Raw genomic sequence first — 24,709 nt, forward strand, 5'->3', positions numbered from 1 at the left:
GGAGGAGCCAAGGCAGACTGTAACTTACTCGTCACCAAGGTATGACAACAAATAGTTATAGAAAAGCCAAGGGGATGAAAGAGCATAAAAGAATGGAATTTTTATGTAGACATACTGAAAGATAGTGACAAGGCACAGGAATTTGTCATTAAGCTTCAAAATAGATTTTAACTTCTAACAGTAGAAGACAACTGCAGCATTGAAGGCCAGTGAGAAATGATGAAAACAGATGTGGGAGAGGTAACAGTAGAAGTATTCAGAAAAAAGAAAGAAGAAAGAAAAATCCATGGTTCTCCGAGGAAAAACACATACAGGAAGAGTCCGACGAAGGCAAAGAAGCATATGAAAATGTTAACAGAGAATCAAAAATTTTCTCAGAGGGAAAAGAGAAACATGTGGAAAAACTAATTAAAAAAATAGAAAAGAATAAAGCTATAGGGAATGTGAGAGATTTTTTAAGGGTTAATTATGTTCATCAGAAAAGGGTGCGTACCACTACTAATGTATGGCATTAAAGATAAATTCTGGACAAATGCAAGTAGGACTCATGCTCTGAGGGTTCCATATAAACTTAATTATGTATATAGATGAGAATAATAATAATGATAATTTTGTGTGGTTCAATGGCCTGGCACAAGCCTTTCTATTGCATATCACTTCAGCAACTTTCATATATGTATCCTACCCCAATTATCCGACTGAGGAAAGGAGACCTATAGTTTAACACAGAATCTGAATCATGTATTGTTTCTGGTGCCTCCTCACATCATAGGGAGGTGAAGGCTAGGTTAAAACATGACTAGCAAACCTGTGACCAAGATTCAATCCTATGACCTCTCAGTTTGAAGGTATGCCCTTTACCACTAGACTATCAGGCCAAACATGTATGTAGATAGTTCAGCTATAGGTTATGACAAGTGAGTTTGCGAGTATCAAGATATATGAAGTATATGGCCATATCTTTTGATTGCATTGACTTAGAAGCTTGCAGTTTTTACTCTGCCAAGTCAAATTTAATGATTCTAAGTTAATGGGAGGTACTCTACAGGTTTTGGTGAGTGAGTTTGTGAGTATCAAAAAGTGTGACATATATGGCTGTATCTTTTGACTGCATTGACTTACAAGCTTGAAGTTTTCACTTGGCCAAGGAACTGTAGGCCTACTTGTACCTGTTACTGAGAAAAAGGGGTCTCAACAGTTGGACAACAAAGTGATCCTATAAAGGTTTTGTTTTTACCGATTGAGAAACAAAACCCAAAAAGTGGCAATACAGTATTGAAAAGAACAAAAGATATGGAAATTTGGAAAGAATATTTTAAGGAGCTTTTAGATGTTACAGAAATGGAAGAACAACCATAAATGGAGGAACAGTATAAATATCAAAACATAGAGCCCTTAGTTGCACTGCCGACAATGAAAGATACAGTAGGCACAATCAGAGTACTATAAAACAACAAAGCTCCAGGGAGAGATGTAACACCTGCTGATCTACTTAAAAATGGAGGAGATACATTTGCGAAACAAAAAAATAAACTTGTTACCAACATTTGAAATGAAGAAACGGTGTCAGCTGAGTGTAAAGATGTGATTGTAGTATCAGTCCATAAAAAGGGTATGTAAGCAAGAATGCAGAAATTGTAGAGGCATCTCATTAATTAGCCTAGAAAGTGTTCTCCAACATTCTCCAAAAAAGTTTGGAACCACATTTAAAATAAGTAATAGATGAAAAATAACTGGATTTATGAAGATTTGATCTGATAATTGTATTGAAGTCATATCAAAATACTGGGAATACAACAGAATAGTGCAAGTATTGTTTGCAATTTTCAGAAATCCTATGACAGCATAAGCAGAGAAAAGTTGTGGAATAGAATATAGAAGTTTGGAATACCCAAGAAGATTACAAATCTGGTAAAAGTTACACTGGAAGACTCCAAAGGGGTTATTAAAGTGGATGGAGAATATTCCACAGCTTTTGACATATAAATAGGAGTCAGACAAGGAGAAGGAATATCACAACTCATGTTCACCAAAGTAACACAGAAAGCACTGGATGCAGTGATTGAAGCAGATGACCTGAAAATACTGGCAGGAAAGCTATTGCAAAAAACAAAGGAAGTTGGATTAGAGATAAATGACGCCAAAACAAAATTTGTGAGGGTAGAAATTAAAACACAAGAAGACAGGAAACCATGCAGATTGATAACCAAATGTTTGAAGAACAGATAAGTCTGGGGGCTATAGTAAACACCAGAAATGATAAGAAACAAGAAATAGAAATGAGGATCAGTGCATTATCTAGAGCTTCACATTCACTCAGCACATTTCTATCATCCAAAATTTTTTCAAGAGGAACCAAAATATGGATTTATGAAACTAGAATCAGACCAGTATTACTATATGGGGCAGAAAAATGGAAAATAGATAAGTATACAGAGAGGAAGACAAATGGTTTTGAAAATTAAATGCTGTGGAAGATATAGGGAGCAAATAATGGGCCGGCCACATCTGTAGTGCAGCAGAGGGATCAAGATTGAATGAAGTGTCAGAGAAGAAACCCAAAGAATGCAGACCTCCAGACAGACTGCAAATAAGATGGAGGGACCAGGCAGCCGAGAATCTTCAGATAATTGGAGCAAAGGAAGATGATGCCAAGAACAGAATGCTGTGGAGGAGACAACTTGATGAGGCCGAAAACTAACTGTAAAGTTAGAGTAAGGAAGTGAGTACAACTACTGGGAGTGGTGCTCAGTGACCATGAAGCCCCAACTGCCATTTAATGGTGGGTTACTATTCCCATTCCATGTGTCTCTGTCATGCCTCTTATTAACTTTCTGTCTGCAGTCTCATTCCTGATGCCCTACTTGTCTACATTTCTTATGTGTTGGCCGATGACATCCTTACCTTATATGGCATGTCTGCCCACAAGGACAACATTGGACTTGTGCTGAAAAAATTCCCCTTCTATCTTGACTCAGGTGACTGCGTATACTTCTTCCAATGCTTTTGCAGTCCCTCCGGCTTCTGTCAAGTCTTTGGGAATTTCGTCCGTACTTGATACTGTGTGAGGCATCCTCCCAAAAATTTGTCAAATGATCTCTGTTCTGCCTCTTTCAGAATGACCCTTTAGTGACATTGCTCTCTGTTAACTCCCAAGTCTTGACATTTAATTTCTAAATCCTGTCTACAAAGTTCTGAATACACTCCCCCTGTTTCTGTGACACATTGTTTCATTTATCCCTATAATGCTTACAGATGTTCTTCTTTCTGTGTTGTAACTATCCTGCTCTTAGACTCTTGGACACAGGTGCATTCTGTAACTCCTCATTCTACAGCATGTATGACTTAGCATCTCCCACCAGACATAATTTAGACATGTGCAATAAATGTTCCTCTGATCAACATCCCTGCTTAGCAGAAGTTAATAAGATATTCACAAACGCCAACTCATACTCTGCTGTATTACCAGAAAATGGAGAAACTAAGCTAGCAGTATTAACGTTTATGATGGATGTCATTGTAATGAATAAGGATTGTTCTCTTGTGTCTTTCTTCAATGCCTCTAACTGGTTGCGTAATTCTGTATTGTCTACCTGCATCTGTACCATTTGATTTAGTAAGGTGTAGAATGGTCAGTGCAGGTGACCTCTACTCCCATTTCAGATATTTCAAAGCCTGTGCCTACAATAAAAGGAAAATATTCAACAGGAAAGGAACCAACACCAAACCACAAGGGTAAAAAAATGGTGTAGTGCACTCACCATGTTGAAGTGTCGTCATAGACTGATGCCCCCGTGATGTCACTCACGGTTTCTGTCAGCACTTCTGATAGAAAAGTGTAGCAGTCCAGGTTGCTGACCTCTACGTAGTCACCTGAGGACAGCGGAAAGACCACATTACTATCAGGATGCGAGTTTGGGTGACCTCAGGGAATGCGTAATGTCGGGTATGTGGCGATGGAGCAGCCAGAGAATGATCTCTGATGATGCAGAGCTTTTATTGGTGGCTCATTATATACAGCAAAGTCAGCCATTGCTCATATTGAGGAACCACTAAGATGGAATGCGATGTTGGCAATGCTGGCACCAGTCAGCTGTGTCAGCCTTGCTGAGTATGCAGTGACAGTACAGCCTGCCATGGAGAATCAGTCAGCAGCAAGCACTGTCGGCAGGCTGACAAGAGGCAGCCCGTACTTGAAATGGCCCGGGACAAACCCAAGACCTCCAGAGATGACGGGGTGGTAGGTGTGGGTATGCGCTGAATGGCTCCACGAAAGTGGACTTGGTTCAACGCATAAAAGCATTAGATTAGCTGGCACTAGCAGTGCTTTGACATGTGTAATAGCCAGTGTGGTCAGAGGTGGCAGCTGGCTGGTGCTGGACTACATCGATACTAAACTGAAGTCTAAGTTAGGCCGGAAGTTCATGCACAGTACAGCACTGGGGGTAGTCAGATCAGAAACCAAGTCTGACATGCCTAATGGTGGGTGATGTGGAGACAAGTCCCCAGTGCAGATGATCTATGGCTGGGCTGGGGTTCCAGATATACTTATCTGGGCAGTGTTGCGACAAAAATGCCCACTTGTTGTCTCACACACACCTAAAAAGTGTTGTCCCAAGCATTGTACATGGAGCAAGCCAATTTGTCATAAAGCAGCTTGCAGATGTAGGACACAGATGTAGCAATATTACAGTCTTACCACTGGATTTTCATAACTGGCAATCTACTTCTAGCTTTTCAAACCAGTCTTACAACAGTGACAAATGTGGAACTGTTCTTGGTATAAAATATTTGTGTATGTTTCACACTTTCAGTGTACAATACCTCATAATCAAAAGCTAGGTCACAACATAAACAAAAAAGTTCTAGCAGAACATAAACAATTTCATATTTTTATTTTGAGTGTGAACTGATTCTATGAACAAATGATTCTTTCTGTAGATTAGGCCAGAAAAATAGGGTTACCATTTTTTCTGATATTTGTCTATAAACCATCGTTGTTGTGTTTACTGCTAATCAATAAACACAGTGGCTTTCCTCTTATTGGACTAGTAATATTTTAAAGTGGTAAATATTTCCAGGAGGAGGTGTGGAATCTGCTTATAATATAATGCTTACAAAATATGGACAAACTATAAAGAAATCACGAATAAAGGATTGGAAATTAAGAAGGTGAGATACGAATAACTTGAAACAACCACAGATTGTTTAAAATTTCAAAGCAAGCATTTGACAGTGACTTATTGTTGTGAGAAAAGGAATAGTAAGGAAAAAAATAAGGCCTAGCTGAAATCCTTGGATAACACAAGTTAAATTTAATTTACAACAGAAGGAAATATAAAAATGCTGGCAGTGAAACAGTTAAAAGGAAATGCAGATTTCTAAAAGAGAGAGAAAGAGAGAGAGAGAGAGAGAGAGAGAGAGAGAAAGAAAGAGAGAGAGAGAAGGAAAGTGGAATATTGCAAAGTAGGAATGGCTGGAAGAGAAATGTGATGGCACTTATAGGAAAAGTGAAGAAATTGTTGGAGAGAAAAAGAGGAGCTATTGTATGAACATCAAGAGCATCAACAAGCCAGTACATAAAAAAGAAGAGAAGGCTGAACCATGGAAGGAATAAATACAGGGGCAATGTAATGGAAAGAAACATAAAGGCTATTTTATGGAAATGAAAGAATTGGATAATGGAGATGGGCAATGTGGTACTGTGGGACATATTTGACAGTGCACTGAAACACCTAATTCAAAACAAGGCACTTGGAGTAGACTACATTCCTCAAGAATTATTAAGATCCGTGAAGAAGCAATTATGAAAAAACTGAAACTTGGTATGCAGAATATATAAGGCACATGAAACATCACCAGAGTTCCAGAAGAGTGTAATAATCTCAGTACCAAAGAAGACAGATGCAGAAATGTGTGAGTCTTACTGAATCGTCAGTTTAATAAGTCAGTTTTATAACGTGAACTCTTTTGTTGGTCTGTGTTTGCATAAAACAATGTCAAGCTGGACCCACAATTTCATATTATTAATAAGTTGTTGTTGAAAAGTACTAACATGAATTAGCTACAGGACAGTGGAATTACATGTAGAAGCTGACCTTGGGGAACATCAATTTGGATTCTGGAGAAATGTCTAAATGGATCATGCAATACTGACTCCACATTTTATCTCAGATGATAGAATGAACAATGGCAAACCCTTATACACTGAGGTGACAAAACTCATGGGATAGTGATATACACATATACAGAGGGCAGCAGTGTTGCGCACACAGGGTATGAAAGGACAGTGCATTGGTGGAGCTGTCATTTGTACTCAGGTGATTCATGTGAAAAGTTTCCGATATGATTATGGTTGCATGAAGGGAATTAACAGACTCTTGAAAGTGTAATGGTGGCTGCAGCTAGACATATGGGACTTCCATTTTGAAAATCATTAGGGAATTCAATATTCCAAGACCCACAGTGTCAAGAGTCTGCTGAGAATACCAAATTTCAGTGCTGACAGACAATCAACAGTGCATGAAATAACCATAGAAATCAATGTGGAACATATGATGAATGTATCCGTTAGGACAGTGTGGTGAAGTGTGGCATTAATGGGCTATGGCAACAGACAGTTAATGCGAGTGCCTTTGCTAACAGCATGATGTCGCCTGCAGCGCCCCTCCTAGGCACATGACCATATCGGTTGGATCCTAAATGACTAGAAAACTGTGGCCTCATCATATGCGTCCCAGTTTCAGTTTGTAAGAGCTGAAGGTAGGGTTCTAGTGTGGCACAGACCCCACGAAGCCACGGACAAAAGTTGTCTACAAGGCACTGTGTAAGCTAGTGGTAGCTCCATAATAGTGTGGGCTAACACACTATTGTTTGGCTACTTGGAGACCATTTGCAGCAATTCATGGACTTCATGGTCCCAAAGAAAGATGGAATCTGTATAGCTGACACTGCACCACATCATCGAGACACAGTTATTCATGATTTTGTTTGTAAAATGTTTGGGACAATTTCAGTGAATGATGTGGCCACCCAGATCACTTGACATGAATCCCATTGAACATTTATGGGACATAATCGAGAAGTCTGTTCATGCCAAACTCCTGCACCAGCAACACTTTCACAGTTATGGACACCTATGGAGGCAGCCTGGCTCAATATTTCTGCAGGGGACTTACAACAAATTGTTGAGTCCAGGCACTACGCTGACCAAAAGGAGGTCTGACACGATATTAAGAGGTATCCCATGACTGTTGCCACTTAAGTGTACATAGCGTTTATAGATCATTAAAAGTGTTTAGACAGTGTTGACTGCAATACACTTTTTGGAATTCTGATGTTATCAGGAATAAAACAGAGGGAGTGAAAGGTTATTTATGACTTGTATGAAAACCCGACTGCAGTTATGTGAGTTGGAGAGCATAGCAAATGCTGAGACGAGAATGAGTCTGGGTATAGCCTATCTCCCAAGTGATTCAGTCTGTATAGAAAGGAAACAATGGAGAAATTTGAAAAAGAAATTGAAGTTCAGAGAGAAGAAACAAGAGCTTAGAAGGCTTGCTAATGATACAGTAATTCTGCCAGTGATGGCATGGCAAAGGACTGGGAATGCAATGAATAATGTTTTGAAAAGAAGTTATATGATTAACACCAATCAAAGCAAAAAAATGGCAATGGAGTGTAGTCAAAGTAATTCAGGTAATGTAGGGGGAAGTAGGTTAAGAAATGAGATGATAAAAGTAGTGAGCAGATTCTACTATTTGCTCAACAAAATAACAGATAATGATCGACTTAAAAAGGATATAAAATACAGACTAGCAACATTAAGGGAAACGTTTTTGAACAAGAGGAGTATATTAACGTCAAACATAAATTTAAATGTTAGGAAATCTTTTCAGGGAGTATTTTTATGGATTGTAGCTTTATACGGAAGTGGAATATGGATGATAAACAGCACAGACAGGAGGAGAATAGGAATTTTTGAAATGTTATGTTGCAGAATAATGCTGAAAATTAAATGGGTAAGTTGGGTAACAAATAAAGAGGTTAGAAAAGAGCTTTATGGTAACACCTGTCTATTTTAAAAAGTTGAGGTAGCAGCAATAACAACAAAAACAAAACTGTGGCATTCAAAATAATTTTTTTTTTTCTTTTTGTAAAGAAATCACCTTCCAGTATTAATTTATGTATGCGCAATTGTAACACTGATAGGTACTGCAAATACATAATGACAGCTGCTTTATTACAGTTTTTCCCCAAATTAAAGGGATTTGACAGGTAATATTTGTTACTGACGAGAAATGCTATATATTTAACGCTACACGTTCTTTGGTTTCTCCTCTTTCTATTTAAGATTTTGTTATTTGTGTCAGCTAAGACTTTATTGTTTGTGGATTAGATATGTAAGTTTCATTCTGTCTTTGCTGTAATTTTTGTTGGTAAAATTATTGCACAACTGGTAAAGTTATTTTCTACTTTCATGACCTCACTCTCATTTTTATGACTCCGTGTGTGTATTTGTATTTCTCCTCTCCATTTTATTTGTTCTATATTTCTTGACAAAAGTGAAACGTAGTCAAACACAAGCTAGTCATCCTCTGATATATTGTATGGCATAGGCATGGTTAATCTTCAGAGTAGTTCTATAAATCAGTGGTACCCATTTCTTATTTTTCTTTTGTGTTCTCCTTTTTTTCACATCTAATCATGTTAGCAGCTAAAATCATATACCTTATCCAAACTTGTTAGGTTGCTTTTGTACAGGTGGTTAGCACAGCTGTCTTATCTGGTGTGAGTAGAGGTTATTAGTTCAACTCACGAAATAATGTGATTTTTGTATTTGTGATTGCTGTGTAGGTTACTAATGTGTTGGTGATATTACATGATCAACTTTATTTCAGAGGGAAAATCCTGTTCACTCCACGTACTCCTGCTGTAGAGAGGGTGATACAAAAATTGAATGAATCTTTTGAGGTTGTAGTTCAATTTAGGGAGCTGTTGCACTTTTGGAACAATGTCTCCTTTCCTATTATTAAGAAAAATTATCATAATATTACCTCTAATATGCAGTTCATTAAGGTGAGTGGTTTTTCACACTTTCGTTAACATAGTATGAAATGATAACTGTTGACAAGCTGAAATACTTCTTCAATATTACATACAAAGTTAATGTGATTTTGTCCACTTCTCACATCTGCAGTCTCTCAACAATACAGTAGGACACTGAATCCTTAATTTGCAAGGTCATGATTCAGATTATTGTCCACAGTTTCTGGCTGGGGTTTTCCAATAATCCCCAAAGTAAATTCGGAGACTGCTGGGATTATTTCCTCAGAAGGGTTCTCCATCCTTCTATAACTAACCAACTAAGCTAGCCCTCCATCTCTAATGATAGACTGCTAATCTCTAAGCTTCCTTCCTTTTCTTAACAACATCATGAAGTGTGCATGTTTTAGGCAGATATGAACTACTGAATCCATACAATGTAAGGAATCTTTGGATGCACATAATTGTCAGTCTTTGTTGGATTAGATTCATTATTCATCCAAAAAACTTTGAGGTTCCCATGATAATGAGAGCTATCTCATATTGGTTGGAGGTCATAAATCAGCTACAGTAAAACTGACTCAATCCATATCAAAGCGAATGCTCGCAGTTGTGTTCCACAGAGCATGCAAATAAGAATCAGGTACATAGTTGTGACCATGACCAATTAGAGATGGAGTACCAGCTTAGTTTGTTAGTTAGAGAGGGATGGAGAACCTTTCTGAAGGGATCACAAAGTAATAAATTATACAACATATGAACAGGCCCACACCTACTACAGTAGTACAAGTTTATATGCCAACTAGCTCTGCGGATGACGAAGAAATTGATGAAATGTATGATGTGATAAAAGAAATTATTCAGGTAGTGAAGGGAGACAAAAATTTAATAGTCATGGGTGACTGGAATTCGACAGTAGGAAAAGGGAGAGAAGGAAACATAGTAGGTGAATATGGATTGAGGCTAAGAAATGAAAGAGGAAGCCGCCTGGTAGAATTTTGCACAGAGCATAACTTAATCATAGCTAACACTTCGTTCAAGAATCATGAAAGAAGGTTGTATACATGGAAGAACCCTGGAGATACTAAAAGGTATCATATAGATTATATAATGGTAAGACAGAGATTTAGGAACCAGGTTTTAAATTGTAAGACATTTCCAGGGGCAGATGTGGACTCTGACCACAATCTATTGGTTATGAACTGTAGATTAAAACTGAAGAAACTGCAAAAAGGTGGGAATTTAAGGAGATGGGACCTGGATAAACTGAAAGAACCAGAGGTTGTACAGAGTTTCAGGGAGAGCATAAGGGAACAATTGACGGGAATGGGGGAAAGAAATACAGTAGAAGAAGAATGGGTAGCTCTGAGGGATGAAGTAGTGAAGGCAGCAGAGGATCATGTAGGTAAAAAGACGAGGGCTAGTAGAAATCCTTGGGTAACAGAAGAAATATTGAATTTAATTGATGAAAGGAGAAAATATAAAAGCTCAGTAAATGAAGCAGGCAAAAAGGAATACAAACATCTTAAAAATGAGATTGACAGGAAGTGCAAAATGGCTAAGCAGGGATGGCTAGAGGACAAATGTAAGGATGTAGAGGCCTACCTCACTAGGAAAATTAAAGAGACCTTTGGAAAAAGAAGAACCACTTGTATGAATATCAAGAGCTTTGACGGAAACCCAGTTCTAAGCAAAGAAGGGAAAGCAGAAAGGTGGAAGGAGTATATAGAGGGTCTATACAAGGGCGATGTATTTGAGGACAATATTATGGAAATGGAAGAGGATGTAGATGAAGATGAAATGGGAGATATGATACTGCGTGAAGAGTTTGACAGAGCACTGAAAGACCTGAGTCGAAACAAGGCCCCCGGAGTAGACAACATTCCATTAGAATTACTGACAGCCTTGGGAGAACCAGTCATGACAAAACTCTACCATCTGGTGAGGAAGATGTATGAGACAGGCGAAATACCCTCAGACTTCAAGAAGAATATAATAATTCCAATCCCAAAGAAAGCAGGTGTTGACAGATGTGAAAATTACCGAACTATCAGTTTAATAAGTCACAGCTGCAAAATACTAACGCAAATTCTTTACAGACGAATGGAAAAACTGATAGAAGCCGACCTCGGGGAAGATCAGTTTGGATTCCATAGAAATGTTGGAACACGTGAGGCAATACTGACCCTACGACTTCTTTTAGAAGAAAGATTAAGGAAAGGCAAACCTATGTTTCTAGCATTTGTAGACTTAGAGAAAGCTTTTGACAATGTTAACTGGAATACTCTTTCAAATTCTGAAGGTGGCAGGGGTAAAATACAGGGAGCGAAAGGCTATTTACAATTTGTACAGAAACCAGATGGCAGTTATAAGAGTCGAGGGACATGAAAGGGAAGCAGTAGTTGGGAAGGCAGTGAGACAGGGTTGTAGCCTATCCCCGATGTTATTCAATCTGTATATTGAGCAAGCAATAAAGGAAACAAAAGAAAAGTTCGGAGTAGGTATTAAAATCCATGGAGAAGAAATAAAAACTTTAAGATTCGCTGATGACATTGTAATTCTGTCAGAGACAGCAAAGGACGTGGAAGAGCAGTTGAACGGAATGGACAGTGTCTTGAAAGGAGGGTATATGATGAACATCAACAAAAGCAAAACGAGGATAATGGAATGTAGTCGAATTAAGTTGGGTGATGCTGAGGGAATTAGATTAGGAAATGAGACACTTAAAGTAGTAAAGGAGTTTTGCTATTTGGGGAGCAAAATAACTGATATTGGTCGAAGTAGAGAGGATATAAAATGTAGACTGGCAATGGCAAGGAAAGCGTTTCTTAAGAAGAAAAATTTGTTAACATCGAGTATAGATTTAAATGTGAGGAAGTCATTTCTGAAAGTATTTGTATGGAGTGTAGCCATGTATGGAAGTGAAACATGGTCGATAAATAGTTTAGAAAAGAAGAGAATAGAAGCTTTCAAAATGTGGTGCTACAGAAGAATGCTGAAGATTAGATGGGTAGATCACATAACTAATGAGGAGGTATTGAATAGAATTGTGGAGAAGAGGAGTTTGTGGCACAACTTTACTAGAAGAAGGGATCGGTTGTTAGGACATGTTCTGAGACATCGAGGGATCACCAATTTAGTATTGGAGGGCAGCGTGGAGGGTAAAAATCGTAGAGGGAGACCAAGAGATGAATACACTAAGCAGATTCAGAAGGATGTAGGCTACAGTAGGTACTGGGAGATGAAGCAGCTTGCACAGGATGGAGTAGCATGGAGAGCTGCATCACACCAGTCTCAGGACTGAAGACCACAACAACAACAACATGAACAGGCAGCAACTAGCTGAAAGTGGCAGTCAAGCATGGAAATGGTTGACCACCACAACAGAGTGACAACACTGTCATTCAAGAACCTCTGAAAAAAGCTCATAAAGTGGAGACTTTGTGTGGGAGTTTTGAATCTATGGTAATTGATCCTGAAGGATCATCCTGGCAGTCTCTGAATTTACTTAGGGGATCAAAGGAAAATAATTTTGTGATCCCAAAATCTGTAGTGAGGATGTCCTGCTTCTTGTGGAATTTGCTAATGATTTATTGCCACTTTGCTACTAAGAAATTAACTTTGCAGTAATAAATACTGTGATTTGAGGTGGGAAGTATTTTGTGATACAATTTTCACTTTTGCCTCATTAAAAATTTCCTGTGTGAAACTATGAGACAAGATATGCTAAACCTTTAAGGTCATAATTATGTAGGTGGTAAAGGATCCATAACTTTGTATTTTGAGATAAGAAACTAATAACTGGAAAGGATTTTTGTTGTTGTTGTTGACATAAATAAATTACATCATAAATGTTACAGCTTCATTTGCAGTACCTATTCAGAGTGACGACTGCCAGTCTCAATGCATGAATTACAATGTTGTGTACAATTTTGCTGTGCTCTCTCAGGTATTCTGTTGTATGTTGTACCATAAGACAAGCAGTTATGTTACGCCTAACCACACCACTTCTTCGATTTGTTCTGTGGTCTCATTACTGTGTAGCCCTACAGGGAAAAAATCTATAGTAGTGGGATCTGGTGATTGTCCAGGCCATAGGATAAGATCTTGTCTCCTTGTCCAACAATGAAGATAATCTGTGTTTATGGGCAAGTACACTGTATGTTGGACAACATGTTACTGTAATGGCAGGCAGACTCATTGCCAAAGTTCTGGTTTACAATGTCTGACCACCACAAGAATCACCACATAGTGCACTAAGCGTATTGTCACACATTTACATCTGTTGCTGCCATCCAAGAACAAGTAATAGACTCCCTCCAACATTGTATGTTATCCCACACCATCAGTCGGAGACCAGCAGCAGCCGAACTACGGAATTACCACCTCATGCGTAGGCTGCTGTTAACGCCACAACAAAAATAGCCTAATTTGGAGTGGTGCTGTGACCAGGAAGCATGGACTGCTGATGAATGCCATTGCTTTGTGTTTCGAGATTAATCATGGCTCTGCACTAACCCTAAAGACCAGTGGTGGTGGGTATAGTGGCGACCTAGAGAGAAGCTCCATTCTTCCAGTGTTTTGGAAAGGCACAGCAATGTTACTCCCAATGTCATGGCAGGAGAGCGATAGGGTCACGGTTGGTAGAGGATTCTGACTGCTTAACAGGACCTCGTGGATATGCTGTGGTTTTACGTTTTACCTTTAATGTGACAGTGTCATGGTGCCATTTTTCAACAGTACAACACTCGTTCACCCATGTTACATGTCTGTAAGAACTGTCTTCGTGATGTCGAGGCACTCCCTTTGCAACAAGATTCCCAGATCTGTCCACAATAGAATATGTATGGGACCATCTTTTACATCAACTCCGTCCCAGTGCCAGTGCCAGGAAATCAAGGATCAATCAACAACAGTTATGGGCCACCTTGCCTCAGGAGAGTATACAATGACCTTATGAGACCCTTCCCAACCAAATAGTGCACGCATCCGGGCCAGAGGGGATGTAATGTTATATTGGTAAGTGGGCTCACATTGCCAAGTTCTGTGATAACCGAAGTACGATCACATACCTTCTCAAACCATGAAGTTTCATTTCATTACTTCCTAACCTTCTGGGTACTTCATTTTTTTTGTCAGGCAGTGTGTATTGAAGTGGGATGGCACACTTTTGTGTTGAAACCACATCCTCTTGTAAAAAGCAGGGGACAGTCTCCAAAATATTTGGAAGCACTTCTCAAGGGAACACCATGTAACATGCAGCAATCAACGGAGGTGGCAGTAAATGAAGTCATGTTAGCTGATCTTGCATAATTGGAGCCCCTAAATTGACAGACAGTTACTGATGATAGTCTGAGACAAATAGGCCATAATGATTTTCATCACTGCAGATGCGGCTATTGCAGCAGTTGGAGAGACTATCACAGCTGAAAGCTGCCTTAGACATGGACAACAAAAACTGTAGGAATTTAGGCACTAAAGAACAGTGGTGGATAATCCAGTCACATTCAGCATTATCTGGTGCCATTGGCTGCATGTTGTATTTATGATATGGGTGTAATTGCTGCTCCACCAATACTCTTCATACTATATTCTTCGAATTGAACACTGCACAGGAAACATGATGACTACTTGATTATGTATCTTTTTCCACAGGATCCAACATCATCTCTAATTCTTTCACGCAAATGATTCTTTGTCAAGAACTGTGGGTTGTGGGTTGAATGACTCAGTTCTTGTATGTGTCTATACATGGTGATAAATTTCTTCAAATAAGAATCATGCCTCTTGTAAAACTTTGTTCTGTACATTTCAACTATGTAGACACTAAATTATTCTGCATCAGATATTAAATGCATGTTGATGAGTTCCTTATGTCAGTAATGTTACATCTTTGTTAACCAGTCATCAACTATAAACAGTAGCAAACTCCACCATTCATTCATACTGCAAAAAAAGGGCCATTAGAGTCATGGTTGGATGCAAACCTAGAGACTCATGTAAAATTCTGGAAATTTCTCCTCTACTATGTATCTAGTTTATGGTATGGCATTCCTCCTTTACCGTCTATCTACATTATGGAAGCCTTATATTCTTCAAAGTAAATGCCATAGATAAGAACAGTAGATTGGAGAGGGGGGGGGGGGGACAACACACTGTGATATTCATGATAACTTTATGAGATGGAACAAAAACTTACATATGACCCAAATCAACACATCCCTCCACAGAAACTGTACTATGCACTTGGGAGTTAAACTTTATAACAAACTTCCCAGAAACACAGAAGTAAATACTGAGGTCTAAACCTTTAGAAGATTTTTAAACCTATATTTGCAGCATCAGTGCTTTTGCTTCATCAAAGAATGTTTAACATATGAAGTATACTATATAAATGTTTAAATTTATGAAGTTTGTTATTTATAATTTTAAACATGTATCAATGGACATCAACTTCGTCTGTATGCATATAAACTGACTTGTCCAATATTGTATGCATAAGCTGCTTTTGTAGACAACAGGACCAATAAAAAGACAACACAATACACACCACACAAAAATATGTCTTGTTTTATTCATGGCAGTGACACTACATCATTGTGTTAAGTGGTTATATGTTATGAAACATAAATCATTTTACAGACACATTTCTCACACATACATTCCTCATTTAAAACCCCCACATGATCTGAAATATTCATTTTACATAATTGAATCCTTATCTCAAAATACTTAGTTTAGAATCTACTTAGTTTAGAATCTATTGTGACTCTGAAGATTTGGGACATGCTGCATTATCAGTGAATATGTTGTATTCCATGTGGCAATTTTAAGGGTAAGCTTTTTTGACTATTACTTTACAAAATTAAATTTGTTTCAAGGATAAGCCTTTTTGACTATTACTTTACAAAATTGAGTTTGTTTCTTGTGTCAACATCAGTATTAGCTATAACATTGACATGGTGGGTGATGAGTGCAAGTCAGTTGATATTAGTTCTCCCCGTTTTTGTCTTGGTGTCCAAGGTATTGACTAGCATTCTATTTTGTACTACTATTCAGTGGAATAGCTCATTTTTTATATTACTAAATAGTTCAAACAGTGCATGCAAGTTACCTATCTAATAGCTTCCAAGGACAACAAAATGTGATTTTCAAACAATGGAAAATCCAGGATGGAATGTAACAATACCAGAGAAGAAAAGTTGCCACTCACCATACAGCGGTGATGGTGAGTTGTGATAGGCACAATAAAAAGATTCACACAACCATAGCTTTCGGCCGTTAAGGCCTTTGGTAGCAGTAGACACACACACATACACACACATTCACGCAAACACAACTTGCACACACGTCTGCAGTCTCAGAGACCTGAAACTACACTGCAAGCAGCAGCGCCAGTGCATGATGGGAGTGGTGACAGGGTGGGGGTAAGGAGGAGGCTGGGGCGGGGAAGGGGAGGGATAGTATGGTGGGAGTGGCGGACAATGAAGTGTTGCAGTTTAGATGGAGGGCAGGAGAGAAGGTGCGGAGGGGGGAAGGGTTAAGTAATGGAAAGGAGATCATATTCATCATCATTTAAGACTGATTATGCCTTTCAGCGTTCAGTCTGGAGCATAGTCCCCCTTATAAAATTCCTCCATGATCCCCTATTCAGTGCTAACATTGGTGCCTCTTCTGGTGTTAAGCCTATTACTTCAAAATCATTCTTAACCGAATCCAGGTACCTTCTCCTTGGTCTGACCCGACTCCTCCTACCCTCTACTGCTGAACCCATGAGTCTTTTGGGTAACCTTGCTTCTCCCATGCGTGTAACATGACCCCATCATCTAAGCCTGTTCGCCCTGACTGCTGCATCTATAGAGTTCATTCCCAGTTTTTCTTTGATTTCTTCATTGTGGACACCCTTCTGCCATTGTTCCCATCTAGTAGTACCTGCAATCATCCTAGCTACTTTCATATCCGTAACCTCAACCTTGTTGATAAGGTAACCTGAATCCACCCAGCTTTCGCTCCCATACAACAAAGTTGGTTGAAAGATTGAACGGTGCACAGATAACTTAGTCTTGGTACTGACTTCTTTCTTGCAGAAGAGAGTAGATCGTAGCTGAGCGCTCACTGCATTAGCTTTGCTACACCTCGCTTCCAGTTCTTTCACTATGTTGCCATCCTGTGAGAATATGCATCCTAAGCACTTGAAACCATCCACCTGTTCTAGCTTTGTTGCTCCTATTTGGCACTCAATCCATTTATATCTCTTTCCCACTGACATTACTTTCGTTTTGGAGATGCTAATCTTCATACCATAGTCCTTAAATTTCAGATCTAGCTCTGAAATATTACTTTGCAAACTTTCAATTGAATCTGCCATCACAACTAAGTCATTGGTATATGCAAGACTGCTTATTTTGTGTTCACATATCTTAATCTCACCCAGCCAGTCTATTGTTTTCAACATATGATCCATAAATAATATGAACAACAGTGGAGACAGGTTGCAGCCTTGTCTTACCCCTGAAACTACTCTGAACCATGAACTCAATTTACCGTCAACTCTAACTGCTGCCTGACTATCCATGTAAAGACCTTTAATTGCTTGCAAAAGTTTGTCTCCTATTCCATAATCTCGTAGAACAGACAATAACTTCCTCCTAGGAACCTGGTCATATGCCTTTTCTAGATCTATAAAGCATAGATACAGTTCCCTCTTCCACTCATAGCACTTCTCCATTATTTGCCGTAAGCTAAAGATCTGGTCCTGACAACCTCTAAGAGGCCTAAACCCACACTGATTTTCATCCAATTGGTCCTCAACTAATACTCGCACTTTCCTTTCAACAATACCTGAGAAGATTTTACCCACAATGCTGATTAAAGAAATACCTCTGTAGTTGTTACAATCTTTTCTGTTTCCATGTTTAAAGATTGGTGTGATTACTGCTTTTGTCCAGTCTGATGGAACCTGTCCCAACTCCCAGGCCATTTCAATTATCCTGTGTAGCCATTTAAGACCTGACATTCCACTGTATTTGATGAGTTCCGACTTAATTTCATCCACCCCAGTTGCTTTATTGCACTGCAATCTATTGACCATTTTCTCCACTTCCTCAAATGTTATCCTATTTCCATCATCATTCCTATCCCATTGTACCTTGAAATCTGAAACATTACTGATCGTATTTTCACCTACATTGAGCAACTCTTCAAAATATTTCCTCCATCTGGCCAAGAATCCACAGGATTCACCAGCAGTTTTCCTGACCTGTCCAAAGTACTTGTCATTTCCTTCTTACCTCCCTTTCGAAGACTGCTAATTACACTCCAGAATGGTTTTCTAGCAGCTTGACCCAAAGTCTCCAACCTGTTTCCAAAGTCTTCCCAAGATTTCTTCTTGGATGCTGCAATTATCTGTTTGGCTTTGTTTCTTTCTTCAACATAACTTTCTCTGTCTACCTGAGTTCTATTATGTAGCCATTTTTGATACCCCTTCTTTTTCCTTTTACAGGCTGCCTTGACTGTGTCATTCCACCAAGCTGTTTGCTTCATCCTACCTTTACACACTACTGTTCCAAGACATTCTTTAGCCACTTCTAGTACTGTGTCCCTGTATCTTGTCCATTCCTTTTCCAATGACTGTAATTGACTACATTCAACTAACTGGTACCTTTCTGAGATCATTGTTATGTACTTGTGCCTGATTTCCTTATCCTGAAGTTTCTCCACTCTTATTCTCCTACATATGGACCTGACTTCCTGCACTTCCGGCCTCATAATCCCTATTTCACTACAGATTAAATAATGATCAGTGTCATCAAAGAATCCCCTGAATACACGTGTGTCCCTCACAGCCTTCCTGAATTCCTGATCTGTTATTATATAGTCAATGACAGATCTGGTTCCCCTGCCTTCCCAAGTATACCGGTAAATGTTCTTATGTTTAAAAAAGGAGTTTGTGATTACTAAACCCATACTGGCACAGAAATCCAAGAATTGTTTCCCGTTCCTGTTGGCCTCCATATCCTCTCCAAATTTACCCATAACCTTTTCATAGCCTTCTGTTCGATTTCCAATCCTGGCATTAAAATCACCCATGAACAGAACACTGTCCTTGTTCTTTACTCTAACAACTACATCACTGTTGTTGTTGTTGTTGTTGTCTTCAGTCCTGAGACTGGTTTGATGCAGCTCTCCATGCTACTCTATCCTGTGCAAGCTTCTTCATCTCCCAGTACCTACTGCAACCTACATCCTTCTGAATCTGCTTAGTGTATGCATCTCTTGGTCTCCCCCTACGATTTTTACCCTCCACGCTGCCCTCCAATACTAAATTGGTGATCCCTTGATGCCGCAGAACATGTCCTACCAACCGATCCCTTCTTCTGGTCAAGTTGTGCCACAAACTCCTCTTCTCCCCAATCCTATTCAGTACCTCCTCATTAGTTATGTGATCTACCCATCTAATCTTCAGCATTCTTCTGTAGCACCACATTTCGAAAGCTTCTATTCTCTTCTTGTCCAAACTAGTTATCGTCCATGTTTCACTTCCATACATGGCTACACTCCATACAAATACTTTCAGAAACGACTTCCTGACACTTAAATCTATACTCGATGTTAACAAATTTCTCTTCTTCAGAAACGCTTTCCTTGCCATTGCCAGTCTACATTTTATATCCTCTCTACTTCGACCATCATCAGTTATTTTGCTCCCCAAATAGCAAAACTCCTTTACTACTTTAAGTGTCTCATTTCCTAATCTAATACCTTCAACATCACCCGACTTAATTCGACTACATTCCATTATCCTCGTTTTGCTTTTGTTGATGTTCATCTTGTACCCTCCTTTCAAGACACTGTCCATTCCGTTCAACTGCTCTTCCAAGTCCTTTGCTGTGTCTGACAGAATTACAATGTCATCGGCGAACCTCAAAGTTTTTATTTCTTCTCCATGGATTTTAATACCTACTCCAAACTTTTCTTTTGATTCCTTTACTGCTTGCTCAATATACAGATTGAATAACATCGGGGAGAGGCTACAACCCTGTCTCACTCCCTTCCCAACCACTGCTTCCCTTTCATGCCCCTCGACTCTTATAACTGCCATCTGGTTTCTGTACAAATTGTAAATAGCCTTTCGCTCCCTGTATTTTACCCCTGCCACCTTTAGAATTTGAAAGAGAGTATTCCAGTCAACATTGTCAAAAGCTTTCTCTAAGTCTACAAATGCTAGAAATGTAGGTTTGCCTTTCCTTAATCTTTCTTCTAAGATAAGTCGTAAGGTCAGTATTGCCTCACGTGTTCCAGTATTTCTACGGAATCCAAACTGATCTTCCCCGAGGTCGGCTTCTACTAGTTTTTCCATTCGTCTGTAAAGAATTCGTGTTAGTATTTTGCAGCTGTGGCTTATTAAACTGATTGTCCGGTAATTCTCACATCTGTCAACACCTGCTTTCTTTGGAATTGGAATTATTATATTCTTCTTGAAGTCTGAGGGTATTTCGCCTGTTTCATACATCTTGCTTACCAGATGGTAAAGTTTCGTCAGGGCTGGCTCTCCCAAAGCCGTCAGTAGTTCCAATGGAATGTTGTCTACTCCGGGGGCCTTGTTTCGACTCAGGTCTTTCAGTGCTCTGTCAAATTCTTCACGCAGTATCGTATCTCCCATTTCATCTTCATCTACATCCTCTTCCATTTCCATAATATTGTCCTCAAGTACATCGCCCTTGTATAGACCCTCTATATACTCCTTCCACCTTTCTGCTTTCCCTTCTTTGCTTAGAACTGGGTTTCCATCTGAGCTCTTGATGTTCATACAAGTGGTTCTCTTCTCTCCAAAGGTCTCTTTAATTTTCCTGTAGGCAGTATCTATCTTACCCCTAGTGAGATAAGCCTCTACATCCTTACATTTGTCCTCTAGCCATCCCTGCTTAGCCATTTTGCACTTCCTGTCGATCTCATTTTTGAGACGTTTGTATTCCTTTTTGCCTGCTTCATTTACTGCATTTTTATATTTTCTCCTTTCATCAATTAAATTCAATATTTCTTCTGTTACCCAAGGATTTCTACTAGCCCTCGTCTTTTTACCTACATGATCCTCTGCTGCCTTCACTACTTCATCCCTCAGAGCTACCCATTCTTCTTCTACTGTATTTCTTTCCCCCATTCCCGTCAATTGTTCCCTTATGCTCTCCCTGAAACTCTGTACAACCTCTGGTTCTTTCAGTTTATCCAGGTCCCATCTCCTTAAATTCCCACCTTTTTGCAGTTTCTTCAGTTTCAATCTACAGGTCATAACCAACAGATTGTGGTCAGAGTCCACATCTGCCCCTGGAAATGTCTTACAATTTAAAACCTGGTTCCTAAATCTCTGTCTTACCATTATATAATCTATCTGATACCTTTTAGTATCTCCAGGGTTCTTCCATGTATACAACCTTCTTTCATGATTCTTAAACCAAGTATTAGCTATGATTAAGTTGTGCTCTGTGCAAAATTCTACCAGGCGGCTTCCTCTTTCATTTCTTAGCCCCAATCCATATTCACCTACTACGTTTCCTTCTCTCCCTTTCCCTACACTCGAATTCCAGTCACCCATGACTATTAAATTTTCGTCTCCCTTCACTATCTGAATAATTTCTTTTATTTCATCATACATTTCTTCAATTTCTTCGTCATCTGCAGAGCTAGTTGGCATATAAACTTGTACTACTGTAGTAGGTGTGGGCTTCGTATCTATCTTGGCCACAATAATGCGTTCACTATGCTGTTTGTAGTAGCTTACCCGCGTTCCTATTTTCCTATTCATTATTAAACCTACTCCTGCATTACCCCTATTTGACTTTGTGTTTATAACCCTGTAGTCACCTGACCAGAAGTCTTGTTCCTCCTGCCACCGAACTTCACTAATTCCCACTATATTTAACTGTAACCTATCCATTTCTCTTTTCAAATTTTCTAACCTACCTGCCCGATTAAGGGACCTGACATTCCACGCTCCGATCCGTAGAACGCCAGTTTTCTTTCTCCTGATAACGACATCCTCTTGAGTAGTCCCCGCCCGGAGATCCGAATGGGGGACTATTTTACCTCCGGAATATTTTACCCAAGAGGACGCCATCATCATTTAATCATACAGTAAAGCTGCATGCCCTCGGGAAAAATTACGGCCGTAGTTTCCCCTTGCTTTCAGCCGTTCGCAGTACCAGCACAGCAAGGCCGTTTTGGTTATTGTTAAAAGGCCAGATCAGTCAATCATCCAGACTGTTGCCCTTGCAACTACTGAAAAGGCTGCTGCCCCTCTTCAGGAACCACACGTTTGTCTGGCCTCTCAACAGATACCCCTCCGTTGTGGTTGTACCTACGGTACGGCTATCTGTATCGCTGAGGCACGCAAGCCTCCCCACCAACGGCAAGGTCCATGGTTCATGGGGGGGACTACATCACTGAGTGCCTCATAAAAACTATCCATCTTATCTTGATCTGTCCCTACACAGTGCGAAAATGCTGACACAATCCTAATTTTCTTGCCAGACACTGTCAAATCTATCCACATCAGTCGTTCGTTTACATACCTGATTGCAACTACGCTGGTTTCCATTTCTTTCCTGATATAAAGCCCTACACCCCATTGTGCTATTCCTGCTTTGACTCCTGACAGATAGACCTTGTATTCTCCCACTTCCTCTTCTTTCTCACCCCTTGCCCGAATGTCACTAACAGCTACAATGTCCAGCCCCATCTTACTTGCAGCCTCTGCCAGCTCTACCTTCTTCCCAGAGTAGCTCCCATTGATAATAATAGCTCCCCATCTCATTACCATTTGTTTGCCAAGTTGTATCTTAGGAGTCCCTGGTTTGTCAGTTAGAGGTGGGACTCCGTCACCTCCAAAGGTCCGAGGCATTTTGCTCTGATTGTTGCCAGCATCATATTTAAAGTGCCAGGGAAGCAGGTTGCTAGCCTTACTTGCCCCGAGTCCCATTGAGTTTTACCCTTAACGGTTGAGGGACTAACCAGTGGATTTGGTAGTCTTTGTCGTATGAGCACAAAGGTGACCACACCTCAGAATATGTCCGAGATGCCCAGCCTTATTCCAAAGTAACTGGTATCCCGACTGTCGGGACCACTTACTTGGCCACTCATACGTTGCCCGTGGTTCATGAACTAGGACATGACTACAGGAACCCACACCATGAACCAATGGAAAGGAGAGAAATAAAAAAAAATTAAAAGACTGGGTGTGATGGTGAAATGATGGTTGTGTAATGCTGGAATGGTAATGGGGGGGGGAGGGGAGGGGCGGGGAGTGGAGTGGAGTGGAGGGGATTGGAGGGGAGGGGAGGGGAGGGGAGGGGAGGGAGCTGGATGGGTGAGGACAGTGACTAACGAAGTTTGAGGCCAGGAGGGTTATGGGAACGTAGGATGTATTGCAGGGAAAGTTCCCACCTGCGCAATTCAGAAAAGCTGGTGTTGGTGGGAAGGATTCATATGGCACAGGCTGTGAAGCAGTCATTGAGATAAGGGATATCATGTTTGGCAGCGTGTTCAACAACAGGGTAGTCCACTTGTTTTTTGGCCACAGTTTGTTAATGGCCATTCATGCGGACAGACAGCTTGTTGGTTGTCATGCCTACATAGAATGCAGCACAGTGGTTGTAGCTTAGCTTGTAAATCACATGACTGGTTTAACAGGTAGCCCTGCCTTTGATGGGATAGGTGATGTTAGTGACCGGACTGGAATAGGTAGTGGTAGAAGCATGTATGGGACAGGTCTTGCATCTAGGTCTATTACAGGGGTGTGTGCCATGAGCTAAGGGATTGGGAGCAGGGTTTGTCTAAGGATGGACGAGTATATTGTATAGGTTCAGTGGACGGCGGAATACCACTGGAGGAGGGGTGGGAAGGATAGTGGGTAGGACATTTCTCATTTCAGGACATGACGAGACGTAATCGAAACCCTGGCGGAATTCAGTTGCTCCAGTCCCGGATGGTACTGAGTTACAAGGGGAATGCTCCTCTGTGGCAGGACGGTGGGACTTTGGTAGGTGGTGGGAGACTGGAAAAATAAGGTCCGAAAGATTTGCTTTTGTGCAAGGATGGGAGGATAATTACGGTCAGTGAAGGCTTCAGTGAGACCCTTGGTATATTTAGAGAAGGGCTGCTCATCACTGCAGATGCGACAACCACGGGTGGCTAGGCTGTACGGAAGGGACTTCTTGGTATTGAATGGGTGACAGCTGTCAAAGTGGAGGCATTGCTGGTGGTTAGGAGGTTTGATATGGATGGAGGTACTGATATAGCCATCTCTGAGGTGGAGGTCAACATCTAGGAAGGTGGCTTGTTGGGTTGAGTAGGACCAGGTGAAGCAAATGGGGGAGAAGTTGTTGAGGTTCTGGAGGAATGTGAATAAGATGTCCTCACCTTCAATCCAGATAGCAAAGATGTCATCAATGAATGTGAACCAGGTGAGGGGTTTAGGATTCTGGGTTTTTAGGAAGGATTCTGATACGTCGTGGTATGGGAAAACTTAACCGAAACATAAGGTAAGCAGAGCTCAAAGGCTGCAGGGAGTGAAAGCTTAGTCCCAAATGAGTTTACAGTTTCAAACAATTTATATATATATATATATATATATATATATATATATATATATATATATATATATATATAT

At 40.1% G+C, this 24,709-nt stretch overlaps 1 protein-coding gene across 4 annotated transcripts in view; it reads left to right on the forward strand.

Annotated features, from left to right (window-relative positions):
• Positions 1–24,709, forward strand: part of LOC126237047 (ATP-binding cassette sub-family A member 7-like) — a 607,922-nt gene that overhangs the window by 123,370 nt on the left and 459,843 nt on the right. For all 4 annotated transcript variants that reach the window (XR_007545025.1, XR_007545024.1, XR_007545023.1 and 1 more), the window contains exon 11: positions 8,901–9,078. Coding sequence is in view for 1 of the 4 variants with exons in the window: in XM_049946811.1 (XP_049802768.1) it covers positions 8,901–9,078 (178 nt within the window). In the remaining 3 variants the exon portion in view is untranslated. The remainder of the gene's footprint in view (positions 1–8,900; positions 9,079–24,709) is intronic.

Source organism: Schistocerca nitens, chromosome 2 (genome assembly GCF_023898315.1).
Source record: "Schistocerca nitens isolate TAMUIC-IGC-003100 chromosome 2, iqSchNite1.1, whole genome shotgun sequence".
In the NCBI taxonomy this organism is placed as follows: Eukaryota; Metazoa; Arthropoda; class Insecta; order Orthoptera; family Acrididae; genus Schistocerca; species Schistocerca nitens.